The sequence below is a fragment of the Taudactylus pleione genome, unplaced genomic scaffold (assembly GCF_031769625.1).
Source record: "Taudactylus pleione unplaced genomic scaffold, aTauple2 ptg000041l, whole genome shotgun sequence".
In the NCBI taxonomy this organism is placed as follows: Eukaryota; Metazoa; Chordata; class Amphibia; order Anura; family Myobatrachidae; genus Taudactylus; species Taudactylus pleione.
Genome location: NW_028284443.1, coordinates 38,204,157 through 38,222,902, shown reverse-complemented (window position 1 = coordinate 38,222,902; position 18,746 = coordinate 38,204,157). Strand labels below are relative to the sequence as shown.

The 18,746-nt window shown below is 42.2% G+C and overlaps 1 protein-coding gene across 1 annotated transcript in view; it reads right to left on the bottom strand.

Annotated features, from left to right (window-relative positions):
* The window catches only part of POGLUT2 (protein O-glucosyltransferase 2), a 77,843-nt gene that overhangs the window by 6,804 nt on the left and 52,293 nt on the right, over positions 1 to 18,746 (bottom strand). Inside the window, exons 7-8 of the mRNA XM_088456649.1 lie at positions 8,016 to 8,225; positions 3,289 to 3,378 (exon numbers count right to left, since the gene is read on the bottom strand). Of these exons, the coding sequence (XP_088312775.1) occupies positions 3,289 to 3,378; positions 8,016 to 8,225 (300 nt within the window). The remainder of the gene's footprint in view (positions 1 to 3,288; positions 3,379 to 8,015; positions 8,226 to 18,746) is intronic.

Genomic DNA, 18,746 nt, shown 5'->3' with positions numbered 1-18,746 from the left:
CACTAGGGATCTGACATAGGAATTTAGTGCAACAATGCAGTTTCCATTGTGGTCCACAATAGATATTATAAATGACATTACTTGACAGTATTAAATACTGGTGGCTTGATCATGTTTAAGCTTGAAATTATTTACTATATATTCATGTGGCAAAAACATATATTGTCTTGTAGTTATTTAGTATATCTATAGCATCTACACTTTATTACTTTTATCATCTTAACTTGCGGCTACATACTCCTTCCTCCCTGCCTACCCCATCTGTGTCACCCCTGTCTGTCTGTCCCTCCCCTTTAGAATGTAAGCTCATATGAGCAGGGCCCTCTACCCTCTTGTGCTTCTCCTTACTCTATCTTCATCTACTTCTTACTCTCTACCAGGGCACCTAACACTTGGTTGCTTTGCATTGTTGCTTATCTGGGTGTTATGGTCGCGAATGTAGCAATGTATATTATCCATGTCCTGTATTGTATTGTACTGTACTGTAAGTCACTGTAAATCAACCTATTTGTTTATGTACTTTGTAAGGCGCTGCGGAACACTTGTGGCGCCATAGAAATAAACGATAATAATAATAATATTACAGCAGAAGACCCATCATATCGCATTAATCTTATCTAGACTACTGTGTACAGATAACTCATTAGCGGCTTAGACTAATCTAAATCTGTGACATTAATCTACTTTATTAGATACATGATGAACAAGGTTCATGATGCCTGATAGGACTTGAGATAAACCAAAATAAAACTACTGTACTGTAAAACTAAACTTGGTTTGTGAAAGATGGAGCTTTGATTGTAGGAGATAATGTGCACATTGCACAATAACACAACCATTTCACAACTGCAGTAGAGATAGTTGTTATGCAGAGATAAGAATGCGAGGCAATGGTAAATAGAATAATATTAATGCATATACTGGCAGTAATAATCTATACTTTACCATATTATACAGTTATAGGAGGTAAAAAAGGATTTGTAAATGTGAATTACCAAAATAATACCAATATGTCAGTATGTACATATGTATTACAACTGGAATAATTATATTTAAAAAGTTATTTCGGTATTATTAAAAACCTAATTGGAACAAACAGGTACGCTGATTGTACAAGGTGCCTCTCTACCCTTTGCCTTATGGCTGTTTGCTCTCGTTGCTAGTATTTCCCCATCATGTATTACGCAGAATTATATCTGTTTACTATGCAATATTTTTTCCATTGTGCAAACTCAATTCATCTATTCTTGTAGATCATATCTGTATTATGATATAGGGTGCTACTGTATCTGTGGCACTCTATAAATAAACATTGAGGATTATATAGTGAAAGATTATGGCCCTCATTTAGAAGCGGTCGCAAGAAGCGAGAGCTCGCTCTGAATGAAGGCGGCTGCTTGCCTTTTGAAGTGCGGCCTCCTGGTCGCTAGCTAAGCTGTGGGTTACCACCCACAGCTTTAGCAGCCGACCAGGTTGATGGTCGCGATGGTCAAAACCATCGCGACCATCGGGGCTTGCGACGAGACCCTAAGGTTGGGTCTTGGCAACCGCAAGCCCCAGGGAGCTTCCTGCTCTGATCGAGCAGGAAACTCCCCACTGACATCACTGCTGGCGACAGACTAATCGAACCATCTAGTAGCTGGTTCCCTCCGAAGTTTCCATCAGGAGAGCTGATGTCAGTGCGGCCGCCCACAAAACGGCAGGCGTTCCTTAAGGAACACCTCCGTTTGTGAAACCACCTCCCCGCCACGTCTTAAAAACGGGTCGAGCTGTCGATCACCATCGACAGCCGCCCCCTTTTGTAGTGAGCTCCGGAGCGAGAGAATTTCTCTCTCGCTCCGGGGCTTGCGCACGCGCAGTGCGGCCGCTGCGCGTGCGCAGGGCCTAAACATCGACCCAGTTGCGAGCGCTCAGCGTTTGCGACTTGGTCTGAATGAGGTCCTATGTCTGTGTAGTCTATTTGTCTGATTTAGGGCTAAATGCAATAGCCTCTGAACTTCCATCGCTCTGGGGATTTATGAGAGTCTCCCTGTATTTTTTAACTGACAAACATTTTAAAGGCTAAACCAAGCTGGAGACGGGGAGACTCACATAAATCCCCACAGCGTTGGAAGTTCGGAAGCTATTGCATTTAGCCCTTAATGTCTACTTTCCCCACCATATCATCAACATCCTCATCTCAAAAGTATGTGGAGTATGAGGAATGGTGCAGATGGACTCTAGGCATGTCAGAGAACCCATTTTATTGCGCACTGTACCTGGTGTCAAAGTAGGAATATTTGTTGATGATTATGAAGTAGATATAATATAAATGTGGACAAGTATTTTAAAACTAAATATAGATGTGTCCACATGCATCTATCCTCCGTCCGCTACAAGTCACGTTATACATAAAGCATGAGCGCCGTGTGACTCGGTAGCGCAGAGCGTCTTTTTCCCTTAAAGTCGGTTTTATTTGTGAAGCATGTGAATAGGACGTACAAGCAGCTTCTGCTGATTAAAATGATAGGCGGCATGCCTATATACTGTGTGCGACTGCAGGTGTATCTCCATGCGAAATGCTACGTTACAGCGTCTGTGGCTGTAACACTATAACGTAGCATTTCACATGCAGATACAGCCGCAGTCTCACACAGAGCAGGTCACATATAATTTTAATTAGCAAAAGCTGCTTATGCGTTCTATTTACATCACTTTGTGAATAAAATGCATTTGAAGGTAAAAAGTTGCACGAAAAGACGCTCGCCATTATAGAGGCGCGCCCATGGCATGCGCATTTGGAAGTGCTGTTTAACGCCCAAGGAGGCTAGATGTATGTGGACACATCTGTATGTAGGTTTAGTGTGTTGTAGTAGTAGTAGTAGCAGCAGCAGTCATAGGCTTACAATAATGAAAAAAAAAAACATTTTTTTTTCCTCTAAGGGACATAAAAAGTGTTTTGTTTAATATGCTCTTAAAAATATATATATATTTTAGAAACATATAAATCTCTCCTTACCATAAAAACACTAAAACGATACTAGTAATAAGTGTCAATAAGCAATTGTTTAAAAACAAGAAAATACTTATAAAATCCACACTTTGCACTTCCCAGCTCTGACATTTCTACACATAACATTCTACAGCAAGAAAGCCAAAACACTGGGCACACAAGGCCTACACAGGGCACACAAGGCTGACACTGGGCACACAAGGCTGACACTGGGCACACAAGGCTGACACTGTTTTGTTTGTTTGGTGTTTGTTTTTTTCATAAAGTAGCATTAGAATGAAGGAGAGAACACTTACTTGGAAAAGCTTAAAATAGTAGCAGAAAACATGGTCACCCATTAGATTATTTCTTGCAAACTCCTGTGCAGCCTGTGCAATTCCTTTTGCCTGTGAAACAATAGGTACATGCCTTGTAAAATGGTTTCCAAACAAGTAATAATAATAGCTCCAAAGCATACGTGGGACAATATATAGTACCTTCTAGTGTAAATTATATTACAGGTAAAGTATCCTTGTAATCTAGAGAAAAGAATAGGATATTTCTAATAATAAATATGTATTACTAATTAACATTGAAGTGATTGTAAAGTTTTTGCATATAATTAACATTTGTTATAGAGCAATTTTTTGATCCATTTATATCTTTTGTGTTTATACGGAAGGGCAGGGTAAGCCTGGGGCTTCTAACATGCTAGGAATGTACCCATGGTCATGGTCCAACTCTATTTTCAGTTGGCGCATGGGTAAATTGATGGAGCTATATAAATAAACAAAATAATGTGATACAGTCAGGTACATAAATATTGGGACATTGACAGAATTTTCATATTTTGGCCTCTATTCACCACCACAATGGCTTTGAAATGAAACAAACAGGATGTGCTTTAACTGCAGACTTTCAGATTTAATTTGAGGGTAATTACATCCAAATCAGGTGAACGGTGTAGGAATTACAACAGTTTCTATATGTGCCTCCCACTTTTTAAGGGGCCAAAAGTAATGGGACTATCAACTCAAAAGCTATTTCATGGACAGGTGTGGGCTATTCCCTCGTTATTTCATTATCAATTAAGCAGGTAAAAGGTCTGGAGTTGATTCTAGGTGTGACATTTGCATTTGGAATCAGTTGCTGTCGACTCTCAATATAAGATCCAAAGAGCTGTCACTATCAGGTGTGGCCAAATCAACTGTTTGGAACATTCTTAAAAAGAAAGAACGCACCGGAGAGCTTAGCAACACCAAAACACCCGGAAGACCACACAAAACAACTGTGGTGGATGACAGAAGTATTTTTTCCCTGGTGAAGAAAAACCCCTTCACAACAGTTGGCCAAATCAAGAACAGTCTCCAGGAGGTAGGTGTATATGTGTCAAAGTCAACAATCAAGAGAAGAAGACTTCACAAGAGTGAATATAGAGGGTTCACCACAAGATGTAAACCATTGGTGAGCCACAAAAACAGGAAGACCAGATTAGAGTTTGCCAAACAACATCTAAAAAAGCCATTACAGTTCTGGAACAACATCCTATGGACAGATGAGACAAAGCTCAACTTGTACCAGAGTGATAGGAAGAGAAGAGTATGGAGAAGGAAAGGAACTGCTCATGATCCAAAACATACCACCTCATCAGTGAAGCATGGTGGTGGTAGTGTCATGGCGTGGGCATGTATGGCTGCCAATGGAACTGGTCCCCTTGTATTTATTGATAATGTGACTGCTGATAAAAGCAGCAGAATGAATTCTGAAGTGTTTTGGGCAATATTATATGGTCATATTCAGTCAAATGCTTCAGAACTCATTAGATGGTGCTTCTCAGTGCAGATGGACAATGACCCGAAGCATACTGCAAAAGCAACCAAAGAGTTTTTTAAGGCTAAAAAGTGGAATGTTATGCAATGGCCAAGTCAATCCCCTGACCTGAATCCGATTGAGCATGCATTTCACTTGATGAAGACAAAACTGAAGGGAAAATGCCCCAAGAACAAGCAGGAACTGAAGACATTTGCAGTAGAGGCCTGGCAGAGCATCACCAGGGATGAAACCCAGCGTCTGGTGATGTCTATGCATTCCAGACTTCAGGCTGTAATTGCCTGCAAACAAAGGACTTGCAACAAAGTATTAAAAAGTGAAAGTTAGATTTAGGATTGTTTAGTTTGTCCCATTACTTTTGGCCCCTTAAAAAGTGGGAGGCACATATAGAAACCGTTGTAATTCCTACACCGTTCACATGATTTGGATGCAATTACCCTCAAATTAAATCTGAAAGTCTGCAGTTAAAGCACATCTTGTTTGTTTCATTTCAAAGCCATTGTGGTGGTGAATAGAGGCCAAAATATGAAAATTCTGTCGGTCCCAATATTTATGCACCTGAGTGTATGTCCCAAATGTACAAAGACAAATTTAGCAAATTTGTGGTTGTAAAATAAATATTTCCAGTGCAATTACTGTACATTTTATGAAAAATTCAATGTTGCTAATGCAGAAACTATCTTAAATTAGGATAATGTAAAAATGCATAACATTCTCAGACAATTTTCATGGTGCTTTTCCACAACTGACAAGTGTGTCATGGACAAAGTTACCAAGTGACTCTCCCACTCCCCCACAGCCACAATGAGATCTAGCACTCACTAGTGGACCTGACAAGCAGTGAAGAGTGTGAAGTGGACCAGTAGAGAAAGTGCTCATAGCGACCACTCAGCTCCTACCTATCAATTTATAGAATGTACTAAATGCTTTCTCAAAGCTGACTGGTTGCTATAGGCAACTTCTCCACTGGTCCACCTCTCCAGTCTTTTCATTGCTGGATACATCAAGCCCATTAGTGAGGTCAGTCTGAAAGGAGTGTTTGCTGGTAACGGTGGGGGATGCAATCGGGAAGCCGGCTGACATTAAACCGACAGCCGGCCTCCCGACTGTCATATCCCGGCGAGGGTGATATGCCAGGCATCTAGATGTAGACACCGCTCATTTCCCCGGTGCCGGGAGACCGGCACCCGGCACCCCGATCGAAGGGATGCTGGGCGTCCGATTCCAACGGTGGTGGTGGTGTATGTATGTGTGTAACGACACTAGTGATGGGGTGGGGAGGAGCCAAGGAATGTGTTACTACACAAGTGAACTGGTAAAATATATTGAAAATTGCCACTGGATTGCGTGTTCCAGTCACTAGATAGGCAGTAAAAAGATCGACAATGTCTAGATAGACAACAGATGTTAGACAGGTAATAGGTCGACAGGGGCAAAGGGTCCACATGGATGAATGTCGATAGGTCCAAATTGTCGACAGGGTCAAAAGGTCAACACAAAAAAATGGTCTGTGTCAACCTTTTGTTCCTGTTAACCTATTTATTGCCTGTCTAACTATCTAGACATTGTCTATCTAATTCCTGTCTTTCTTTTATACCAAACCTCTGGTTTGCAGCATCAATTAATAATGATTTATTTGTACATGAAACAAATGTTATTCATTTTAGATTTCAAATGTGTTCATATTTATTCAAGTATGCAAAATTATACTGGTTTTATTCAGCATAACAACATGTGTATGTCATGAAAAATAAGTATTTGTGCCATTTGTATCAGCAAGTGTGTCTCAATACCAAAGAAACATTTGGAACTATTCATGTACACAATTACTCAGGTGGAGGCAAGCATAGAAACAGACAGCTTCAGTTTATGGCCCGTATTTAATTAGCGGCGAAATCAGGCGATTTTCTACAAAAACACTGCAAAAACAGGAGGGGCGAAAATAGGTGAAAAACTCTGGAAATTGCGTCTGTACCCCAAAAAATGGCTGACGTACATGGGAAATTATATTAGAAGTGCACGATTGGCCGTAATAAAAGTATTTTGTGTACTTAAAATTGCGTCAGTTGGCGGTATTATACGGAAAAACGGAAAAAAAATTATAGAAAGCATTTTTTTTCCCCAGAAATTCACTGTTCCACGCAAATTAGGGGTACGTTAAAATGGGTGCAAGTATATTTTCGTGTCGTAAAAGCGCAATTTTAAAAACCGTTAAAAAAAACCTGTTATGGCCATATGCGATGTTTAAAACACTTGACGCATCCATACAGCCCCCGAAAAACCAGACCCGATACACTAAACCCATTTTCAACTATTTTTTTTTTTTCACCCAAAATGTGACCCGTCGTTGTTTGCCAAAGCATTCAACTTAAAAATATTTTGGAGTAATTTATCATTGAAGGAGGGGGGTTGGTGTCCAAAGGGTTCTGAAAGAAATCCCCACATTTTTAGACAAGAATAGGGAGTTTGCAGTTTTTTTCTCCTGGTTTGGGATGGAGAAAACTTTTCTCCTTTTATTTTGTTTTCGCCCGTTTTTTGGGGGCGAAAGTCGGGCGATTTCGCAGTTTTTTGGGAAAAATCGTCCGAATTCGCTAATTGAATATGGGCCTATTTCTTAATGCAGTGGTTCCCAAACTGGGTGCCGTGGTGCACTTGCAGGTGTGCCACGAGATGGTGGTCCAGGACCAAATCAAATTATTTATGGTCAATGTGATGGGCAAAACCAGTGTTCGTGGCTGCCAATAATAAAATATGGACAAATAAATGCACAACCCTGTCCCTCCACCACATGACTGACCCTAAGGATGACAGGTAAGCACAATTTACTTATTATTATTACCAGTTATTTATATAGCGCACACATATTCCGCAGCAGTTTACAGAGAATATTTGGCCATTCGCATCAGTCTCCTGTATACAATCTATGTTCCCCATCACATGCACACACACACACACACTAGGTTTCATTGTTGTTGGGAGCCAATTAAACTAAAAGTATATTTTTGGAGTGTGGGAGGAAACCGGAGCACCCAGAGGAAACCCACACAGGGAAAATATACAAACTCCTCAGAATTTCTCAAAAAGAAACTTTTTGACTAGGGGTGCCGTGAAAACAATTCTGCTACTTTAGGGTGCAGTGATTCAAGAAAGTTTGGGAACCCCTGTCCTAATCCATTCTGAGAAGACAACAGCAGCAGACAGGCTTGTAACTCACCTCTTCATCATGGTCTTTAACCCACTGGATTTTTTCAAGTAAATCACTAAGATCTCTCTTGAAGGGTACATAATGTTTCCAGGGCTTGAGTTCATTATAAAAGTGTTCATAGTATATGGATTCTTGCTTAAGTATCACACTGTTTCCAACAAGGAGGTATGGCATTCTGTATGCTGCCACTGTTCCATCAATAAGTATCTGATATTTGTACTAAACAAAATATAGGAAGAGAAAATGAAAACAATAATACTAACCACCAGTGTTTACACCTTTTACATTCTATTTCAATGTTTAAGAGTTGTAAATATTTTGTGGCAACAGCACTATAATTAGGCTTGCCATGTGAACATCATTGACATTTAAATACAGATGTGTCCACATATAGGTCTAATGCTGCAGAAGGTGAAATAACACAGTCTATTCCAACACTGATTTTATACAGACAGGGATATTGTAATGAATTAACAGAAGTTGGGACGACTGTAGGAATTGTTTGCATCAATATTCAAGCCTTAATTTACTTCCATTGCTGCAGGACAGTTGTAAGTTCTTAACATATCACTTGGTCCATGAAAAAAGGTCTTTTTGTATCTATATTAATATAATAAGAACATTGCGTCTGTCTGTTTGTTCCAAGTTGGAGCAAAAACTACTGAATTGATTAAATCATTGTGTATGTAGTGGAAACTCCTAGAAATATCCTGCACTTTGTTTCATCTCGATCCGTCAAGTTAGAGCTGAGCAATAACAAAAACAACATTTATTGACATCATCAATGCAAGAGATAGGTGCGGCACCATGCACGTGGCCGGTAAGGGGTGGGGAGAGAAGTGCTTTGGGCCTGCGTTCACCTGAATAGTATAGGCTACATACTGTAGCAGTATGGGCACAGGGCACACCGTGACATTGGTGTGAGTGGTGGGTAAAGACGCTGCTGCCACCAGTCTGTATAGCGCTGCTAGTCACGTAGGCAACTCCTACGACAGGGCCCCTATGCAAAGCAATACAACTAGAACACCTCAAATAAAAAAAAAATGTTGGTAGAAGGGATTTCATCATGGGCGAATCCACAAGCAACAGCTAGTAATTATTACATTTACATATTACATTAAGGTTTTGCCAACCTAAACTCTTTTTTTCAACCCCTAGCAGTTTACTGCCTACCTTTGTACCATTTCAGGTTATTCACTGGACTCAAAAAGCTTAAATTTCAATAATAAATGAAAAATGGGGGTGTTCTAATAATTTGAAAAAAGATGGTGCACATTTATTTGTATTTGTATTTCAACCATATACACTGAAACAAAGAACTAACATTGACATATACACTGAAGAATAGTATTTTGCATTAATGAGGTGAATAGACATTTGGCAGTTAATAGTTAAAAGCAAAAAAGCCAAAAGAGAGAAGAACATGCAATTTGGATACCAGAACACAGAAAATAAGCTCCATTATTATCTGTGAATCTATAAAAGCAAAAATTATATTGCTCTTATTTAATAAAATACAATGAATGCATTATTGACATGACTGTTTTTGTTTTAGTTAGCTTCTTTTAAAAAAAACTAGTTTAGAGACATTTAGGGGGGTATCCAATTAGCTTGTGGGTTTACTCCGCGGCTGATTACTCGCACCAGATGATTTAAATAGCGGGTTTTTACTACACATTTTATACCACAGAGGTGGAAATGTCATTGAAAAAAGGCACCCAAGGTTAATAAGCGGAAAAAAGCATTGATTCAGCACTTTACGCGGAATCAATAGGTTAGCGCACGTTAACCCCTGGTTTACCGTTCTGGGAAATTGCTATTTAATTGAATAGCATTTGCCCGCGCAGTGCGTGTAATTAGCCAAATTCCCCCTTATATATCAATATAAGCAAGTTGGTGTTTTCTGTATCCATGTGTGTATTTTAATATTAGAAGTATGATACTATGTACTGTATATACGGTTTAAAAAACAACAACTTGGTAATATTTTTCTAAGTGGAATTTCCGTGACATTTCTACATTCTGAAAGAGCACAAAAATGAAGATCAGAAACCGGAGGTATGGCCTAGTAATGGTTTATTGCAGGAACATTACATTGTTTTGATGGTAGGGGTGGAATAAAAATACCACAGTGGCGTCTACATATAGTGTTGCCATTAGACACAATCAACATAGAACTGTTTCTGTCTAAAAATAATATTTTATGAAACGGATGTCATGGCATAACTAATAGAAGCATAAAACTTAATTATTTGACCAAAATACCAAGATGAGTACAGCTGGTATCTTTCCATTTACAGTACAGGAAATAACACTAAGGGGTCTATGTATTTAGCAGTAAAAAGCGTGGCGAAGTGGACCAGTAAAGAAGTTGCCCATAGCAACCAATCAGCTCCTTCCTATAATTTTATAGACTGTACTTGATAAATGCTACTTCAAAGCGGATTGGTTGCTATAGGCAACTTCTCCACACTTTTCACTGCTTGATACATAAGTGTTATTTGGTCTGATGTATACAAATGTCGAAAATGTATCTCTTTGCTCTGATTATATTTACTTTGTAGGTGAAGATAGAGGTGCTTTCATACTGTATCCAAGATCAACATCTATTCCATACCAGCTAACTATTTATACTACTGCAGTATTGGAACAAATAAAAAAACAATAAGACCTTCTGGTTGCCCCCTCTGGGAGGGAGCAGCCTGGTCGTCATAGCAGGGGGACGTGGCCGGACATATTACCCGGAAGTTGTTGGCAGAGCAGGGGCGTGGCTACATCATTTAGACCCCGCTACATAATACAGAGATTACTGGCATTCAGAAACAGGGGGCAGGGTCATGATGACGTGATTCAGCATGAATCGCGTCATCGGCCACCCCTGCTGCGGTGGTTTCTAATGTAACCGTAGGGGGGCCCAGAGGGGTACCTGATATTTGGCTCTTGGCCGAATAGGGAGGGTAGGCAAGTATAAATTGGATACAGTACAACTTGGGCCCAATTCAGAGTGTCCAACCGCATTTCCATTCTATTGTTTTTCCATCCACAGCTGCAACCATCAGCTTTAGTATCGGGATTTGTACCAGCCCCATGCTGGGTGCAAAGGATCCATCTTGGGCATCCAATCTCCATCCGCATGCTCAGATCCAGATCAGAACCCGGCTTACATGCCCATAACACTCCCACAAGATGGAACAGTCACCGCCCATTTAATGGAAAGTGTGGTCAGTCAACGGACTGATCAGTCCGGACGCAGCAGTGATCTCCGTCCGTGTGCGTATGACTGATCCGACACATGCAGTGTCTCCAATTTGTTACTTTGGAGCACCTGCAGTATGACAAAATCTGAACGATCCGTCAACATTTTCACACGTGTATAACTCAGAATCACTTTTCTGTGAATTAACAATACTGGGGAATATGTGTAACCATACATGAATGATGGCTGCTAATTTGCACTACTAGTTTAAAGCATGAAAAATGTTTATATGCCTGATGCAGAGGTGGGCACACTTGCAATTGCAACTGCAATTATGGATGCAGCGGACTTGCACAAATATAACCGTTACCTCCCCCAAATGGTCACTACCTGTCATTCACTTTGCGAATAAAATCTCACTGCGCCAAGCTTTGTTGAGCAATCATTGCACTGTGACGCAGGTGCAGTGGTACAAAAAAGTAGCTCCACTGCATGCGACATTGACATTGCGTCCCCCTCTGAATCACGCCCTATGTCTTTACAAGTTACTAGATGTGAAATGCAAGTAAATAAATTATAAACAATGTTTAAAAAGTTTTAATGGGGTGAGAAGAGAACTCCTCATTGTGCACTTTCTAATTTCTCAGCACTCAAATTAGAACTGAAACAGGGGCAAAACTTTTTTATCGCTCAACCTCAGTGACATTTACATAAGCAGAGCTGTTAAATGCTTCCCAAATTTAGGCATCACAGCTTGCAGTACCTGTAACTCTTGCTGGCATCATGACTAAACAGCATGCATCCTAAGGACAACAATGTTCAGATGGTAATTTAATCAACATAGAAATGAGTTCCGCCTAATTGCAAATGATTGGATTTTATATAGTTAATTTTCCAGCACATCTGATTGCAGTGCTGATGAACTGGAGAGTTCCCGACATGGCAGTAATGGTAATAATATACCATTCAATGTCACAAAAGATACTCAAAATATGCTGCCCATAAAAAGAGGAGCAGTATAGTGACTTCAGTTGCCACAGATACACTGACGGATAAAATGATCTACGAGCACAGACTAGGCAGATATTTCCCCGTGCCGATCTTTTCTATTATGACACAGCTTAAAGCATTTTAGCTGAAGAAAACTCTATTGATCTATAAACGTCAGCAAACTCTGCTTTGACAACATAAAATGGAATTATGTGTTGCTTCAAGGAAGGGTAAATGATTCTTTTATTTTCCAAGAACCAATTTAGATTTATAGCTTGGGGAACAGGAGACATGTTTTGTTTAGTCATTATTCTGGAGTTTGTCTTTAAATGTTTAAAAGTTCTGAGGTCAGCGACCTGTTTATAGAAATTTCACAGCTGAGCCATAAGTATATTCACAAGAAGTCAGCACAAAATGTCAAACAGTGCTAGCAACAATATCCACATCAAACACTGCAAACAGTTTGTTTTTTATATAATAAAAACGCTCGATCACATGATAGAAGAAACAAGCCTCAATGTAAAGTTATACTTTTACTTATGTCTACTAGCAACTAAATACAAGTTTTTCTAAAGTGTAAATATTTAAGTCATTTATTGCACCCCAGTTCCAGTCTCCCAACTCCTTGAAAACTTCACTTCTACACTTACATATTAACTATCCTTTGACCAACCATTTCCCACACTAGGCCAGAGGTTCCCAAACTCAGCCCTCAAGGCATCCTAACGACCCAGGATTTAAAGATAACCATGCTTGGGAAAAGGTGACTTAATTAGTACCTCAGTCAATTTGATTTAACCATCTGTGCTCGACCATGGATATCCTTGAAACCTGGACCGTTAGGGTGCCTTGAGGACAGAGTTTGGGAACCTCTGCACATGGCGAAATGATTGTCACAAGTCGACAGCGCGCCTTGTTACATATTCGTGCTTCAGTTGTCTCTCCTCCTCCGGGTCGCCAGCCACATGCCCAGACTTCTGCTCTTGTGCAACATACACGCTGTATTGGGACGACAACTTCTGTTGCTAGGCGACTGGGACGCCAGATTACAGCACGTGATGCATGATGACGTGTCCTCCTCAACTGGGGATTACCATTAATCACTTGCCCTGTTACCCCATTGGTTTAATTACTTTCTTAAGCCTGCTGGTTCATTGCCGGCTATAGCGTGTCTGTACATGTCCTTCCAGTTCCTGCCAGTCGTTCTGATATACTGCTATCTATATAGTGCGATGGGTCATGCAGTGCCTGTGGCTTTGCTGCTCTTGTAGCCATCAGTTACCATCTCTCTGCCTGAACATCCCGGCTGTCATAGCTGCACCTCGGCCTGCAAGGCCGCAACACACCTTGTAATCACCTTGGCTCTCAAGCCGCATTCCGGCTGTCATCCAAGCCTGAATACTTACCGGCTCATTGGCTGCACCTCAGCCCTCAAGGCCGCATCTCACAGTTTGCGCTCACATCCGCTCTCAAGACACACCTTGGCTGCTAAAGCCGCTCCTCGACCCTCAAGGTCAATCTCGTCCCTCAAGGCAGCATCTCTCAGCCTGCATTTACTCCAGCCCTCAAGGGTACATCCCGGCTACCTTTGCCTACCTTCAAAAACTCTCAACCTGTCAGTATCCATCAGTCGCATAACATCCTGTGGCCTTAGGATAACTGTGTAAGCTTCTACTATCCAGAGTACAAGACCAGGGGGCCGCCTAAGTACCGATGAATGTGTTGTATTCGATGGGAACAGCGGGTGGTTGCTAATGGCAGAAGACCTCACCAGAGTGGTTCTATGGGTCTTACACTGTTATTCCTAAGAGACCGTAACAATCACCAATCCTACTGAAAACCAGACTCACTCTACTGCTATATGGCCTCTTCCACTGGAAATCTTCTGCCACCCGATTTTCTTCTGCTCAGTTTCTAGTTTCACCAACTTGGTTTTAACCCCCTTCAACAAAAACCACGTTTCCTTCATCTTCGTCTTACCTCATGGTTATCTACAGGCTACCCACCTAGTCACTAAAACTGGTATGCGGCCGGCGGTTCAAAGACCAGCAGGAGTGAAGATCCCGACAGGTGATTTAGGTAAGTACAACTAACCCTGTCCCCCCCCTAACCCTCCCTTAGGGGTGCCTAACCCTAACCTCCCCCCTAGTGCCTAACCCCCCCTAAGTGCCTAAACCTAACCCCCCCGTCCCCTCAGCCTAAACCTAAGTCTCCCAGGTAGGTGTCTAACCCTAACCTCCCCCCAGGGGTGCCTAACCCCACCTTCCCCTAACCCCTCCCGGGGGGTTGCCTAACCCTGTCCCCACCAGGAGCTCCTAACCTAACTCTCCCCCCCGTGGCTGTCCGCATAGGGATAATGATAGGCATCGGTATTTCGATGCCTATCATTAGACCCCTGCCGGGATTAGACAGTCGGGAAGCCGGCGGTTGGCATTTTGACCGTCGGCTTCTTGACTGCATCCCCTAAAACTTCCTCCTGCAGCAATTATTCTGTCCCGACCTGATCTGGCTGCATCTTTCTAAAATGGCACATTCACTTCAACCCTATATAAAGTGGCTCCAGTTACCACATTCAGTCTCCGACAGACCAAACACAATCATGGCACACCATTTAGAACTAATTGGCAAAATGCTCCCCATACTGCTGAAGGAAATCTCTCTCCAATACAGAGTTCCTTTACTACAAGTTCATAACTTTGTCTTACAACATTGCCTCTTTCATCAGTTAAGCATATCTACTTCACTTCTCAAATTAGCCTTCTAACCACTTTTCAGCACACTGCATCTCTGGGTGGGCCACAACTCCTGTACCCATGATAATTCTGCCAATGTTACTGAACCAACTAACCAATCAGAGTGGCTTTCACACAATCTGACCAATCAGAGCACAGCCACTTTGGATTGGTTAATTGCAGACAAGCCTCCTGGCATTCACATCGAGGATCCACAAGGAGCAGTTCACTGGCCTGATTATGGCTTTGTTTTTTTTATCCCTATGGATTGAAAGAAAAAAAGGGGATTCCTTCGGCAACTATTAGGGGTCAATTGATTTAGGTGCGAGGGGGTTGAGTTGCTGTTGCAATGACTTAGAAATGGCAGCTGAAGTCTCTCCCTTTGCAACCCGATTTCTCATTCTTTTGTGTGGGGCTGCAAACAAAAAGCCATTAGTTCTGAGCAACTGGAAGTGCGGCATAGGAGCACTTATGGTGCAAGCCACCTTGCAGCTAATTGAATCAATCCTACAAAGTGGGGAATGAGGAATTGGAGGGATTGGGGGTTTAAATACATATTTTTTGTAATTTGTTTTGTTGTAGTATGCTTCCTCAGCTGTATGGATGCTGCCACTTGAAGTTCCTCAAGCACCAGCTTACCCAAGCAGATTATGGCTGCCTTCACTTGCTTACTGGGACAGTTAAAAACTTTATTACTCCAAGCTGTTCATCCTCCTACAGCTGAAACTAAAAGGTGGGTACACACTATACAGATATATCTGCAGATGATGGCAGTTCATACACACCGAACGGCCATCATCTGTGTCTGGCTGCAGGTCCCGGCGGCCAGGGGGCATGTCGGGGGAGTCTCCCGGAGGACGGCGGGCGTATCCCACCCCCCTCCTCTGCAGACCGGCCGTACACACCTGCCGATGGACAGATATGTCTGCAGACATATCTGTCCATCGGCTGTGCAGCACAGCCAATGCGATATGTCGGTAAACATCGACGTTCACCGACATATCGCGGGTACACACTGGACGACCGGCAGCAGATACATTGGCCGATCAATTGAACGGCCAATATATCTGTCAGTGTGTACCCAGCCTAAGAGTGCTGGTGCTTGCATCTGTTTTGTTTGGGGGGGGTTACAATGCCTTCATCATCATCGAGTTGATGATGGTGACTGGAGTCTCTAGTATGCATCCTGAGGTTTAAACATACGTGTCTTCATGAAAACACATTTAACAGACTACGTTTTGGACGCAACTACATAAGAGATGTATTTATTTCAAGAATGTTCATGTTTAACCGGTTTAGCATCACACTTGTACTGTAACTCACAGTGCCTAAATTGTTCACATTAGATTGATGTACAGTAAGTGCTACTGACCAAAGTCTCAATTGTGTAACACACACATTTACTGACTGCATTACTTCATGTAGTTTCCTTTTACATATCAGGAATTGTAAGTCTTTAATCGTTATACTGCATCTCTTTTAAGATAACTAAGAGGACATCTATCTTTTTACAGCAAACGTGTCTTTCATTATCTGATTACACAGCAATGTTTTATTAGCCGTGTGAAGATAACAGAATCACCTTTTGACAACGCAGATAAATCTTGTGATAGGATGCATGTACATTTAACTTTTAAATGATCAGAAATAGGGATGTGCAAAGGAAAGACTGAAAAGTACACCAAACATGCAATTTAAGCATAAATGTTCGCTGACCTTTTTGTATATTAATAAATATATGATATGGAAGTAAATTACTGTATTTAAAGTTTTCATTCTGTGTATCGGAATCACAAAACTAAGTGAAACTAAGCCCCTCTACTCCTTCACGGAAGGTACAATAGTAAATGGTATTCCTTACAAGCCTTGTACGGTCACCTTCATACTGTAAGAGATATATCTACTTTTGTAACATTTTAGTCACACTTATATATCTATTTTAGATCACAATTGGAATTCAGCATGTTTGACAAACCCTAGGGATCCTGACAGATATTGGCTACACGATTGTTGGAGTGATTTAGCACACTATTTTACCTTGCAGGCTCTGGTTTACCATAAAACATCAGCTGATTTTTTACTAGTGAACCAGAATAACGTATTACATTTTAACATGGGAAAAAAGACAGAAAAATATGAGATATGGTAAGAACTTACCCTTGTTATCTCTATTTCTACAAAGTCCATAGGGTTCCACAGGATACCTTGGGGTATAGGTGATGACGTCAGGCATCGGGCACCATAGAGTTAAGTTTCAGCCTCACAGGATGCACTAGGGTCCCCCTCCTATACCCCGCCCCCGAGCCAAGGCATCTCAGTTAGGTACCAAGCCATAGGCCGGAGGAGGAGAAGGAAGAGAGAGAAGAAAGATCTGGACACACACAAGAATCACATTCTCACCAGAGGGAGACGGAAAAACCGGTGACCAGAGTAAAGCCCATCTGCAGCACAGGTGCGACAGGGCGGGAGTCCTGTGGAACCCTATGGACTTCGTAGAAAGTTCTTACCATATCTCATATTTTCTACTTCAGGGTCCATAGGGTATCCACAGGATACCTTGGGGATGTCCCAAAGCAGTATCCTTTAAGGGTGGGGACGCTCCTGTGCTGAAAGGAGAATCTGCCGCCCGAAGGACGCATCCTGAGAGGCAAAGGTGTCAAACGCATAATACCTCACAAAAGGTATGGACAGAGGACCACGTAGCAGTCTTGCAGATCTGGAATGCAGAGGCACCACGTCGAGCTGCCCAGGAAGGACCCACAGACCTAGTGGAATGAGCCTTCACAGAAGGAGGAACCGGCAGACCTTCATGAAGATAAGCTTCAGAAATAGACATACGGATCCAGGCTGCCAAAGTTTGCTTTGAAGCACGCCAACCCTTTTTACGGAAGCCATAGGCTACAAACAAGGCGTCCAAATTCCTAAACGAAGAAGTGCGGTCAATATAAGTCCTTAAGTCCGCACAACATCCAAAGTGGCCTCACCCACTGAAAGGCCGGGTGAGTTAAAAGCTGGAACAACTATTTCCTCGTTAACATGAAACTGGGAAACAACTTTGGGAAGAAAATCAGGACGAGTGCGTAGCACTGCCCCGTTCCCATGAAAAATCAAGAAAGGGGGTCTACAAGAGAGAGCCCCTAAATCAGAAACACGTCTGGCCGAAGCTATGGCCAGAAGGAAAACAGTCTTAGCTGTAAGCCATTTAAGATCCACTGAGCCCAGTGGTTCAAACGGCGGTCCTTGGAGAGCTCTCAGGACCACAGCCATGTCCCAAGGCGCAAAGGGTGGTACAAAAGGCGGCTGAATTCGCAGAACGCCCTGCATAAAGGTGCGTACATCAGGGATTGTAGCAATCCTACGGTGAAACCAGACAGAGAGGGCAGAAACCTGCACCTTCAAAGAAGCAAGGCGAAGCCCTTGGTCTAGTCCCGCTTGTAGGAAGGCGAGTACACGAGACAGACGAAACTCCCGCGGTGCATAACCTCTCGGTTGACACCACTGGAAGAACGTATGCCACACGCGATGGTATATTCTCACGGAAGACGGTTTCCGAGCTCTTAGCATGGTTCGCACCAAGAGCTGGAAAACCCCCTGGACCTTAACATGGCCGTCTCAACAGCCACGCCGTCAAAGACAGCAGAGTCAGGTCCGGGTGAAGACAAGGACCCTGTGACAGAAGGTCCGGTCAGAGCGGTAAGCGCAGAGGACTGTCCACGGACAGACCCTGAAGGTCTGAGAACCAGTGCCGTCTGAGCTATCAACAGGAGCGTCCCTCCTTCCTGTTTGAATTTCCGGATTACCCGTGGAAGAAGGGAAACCGGA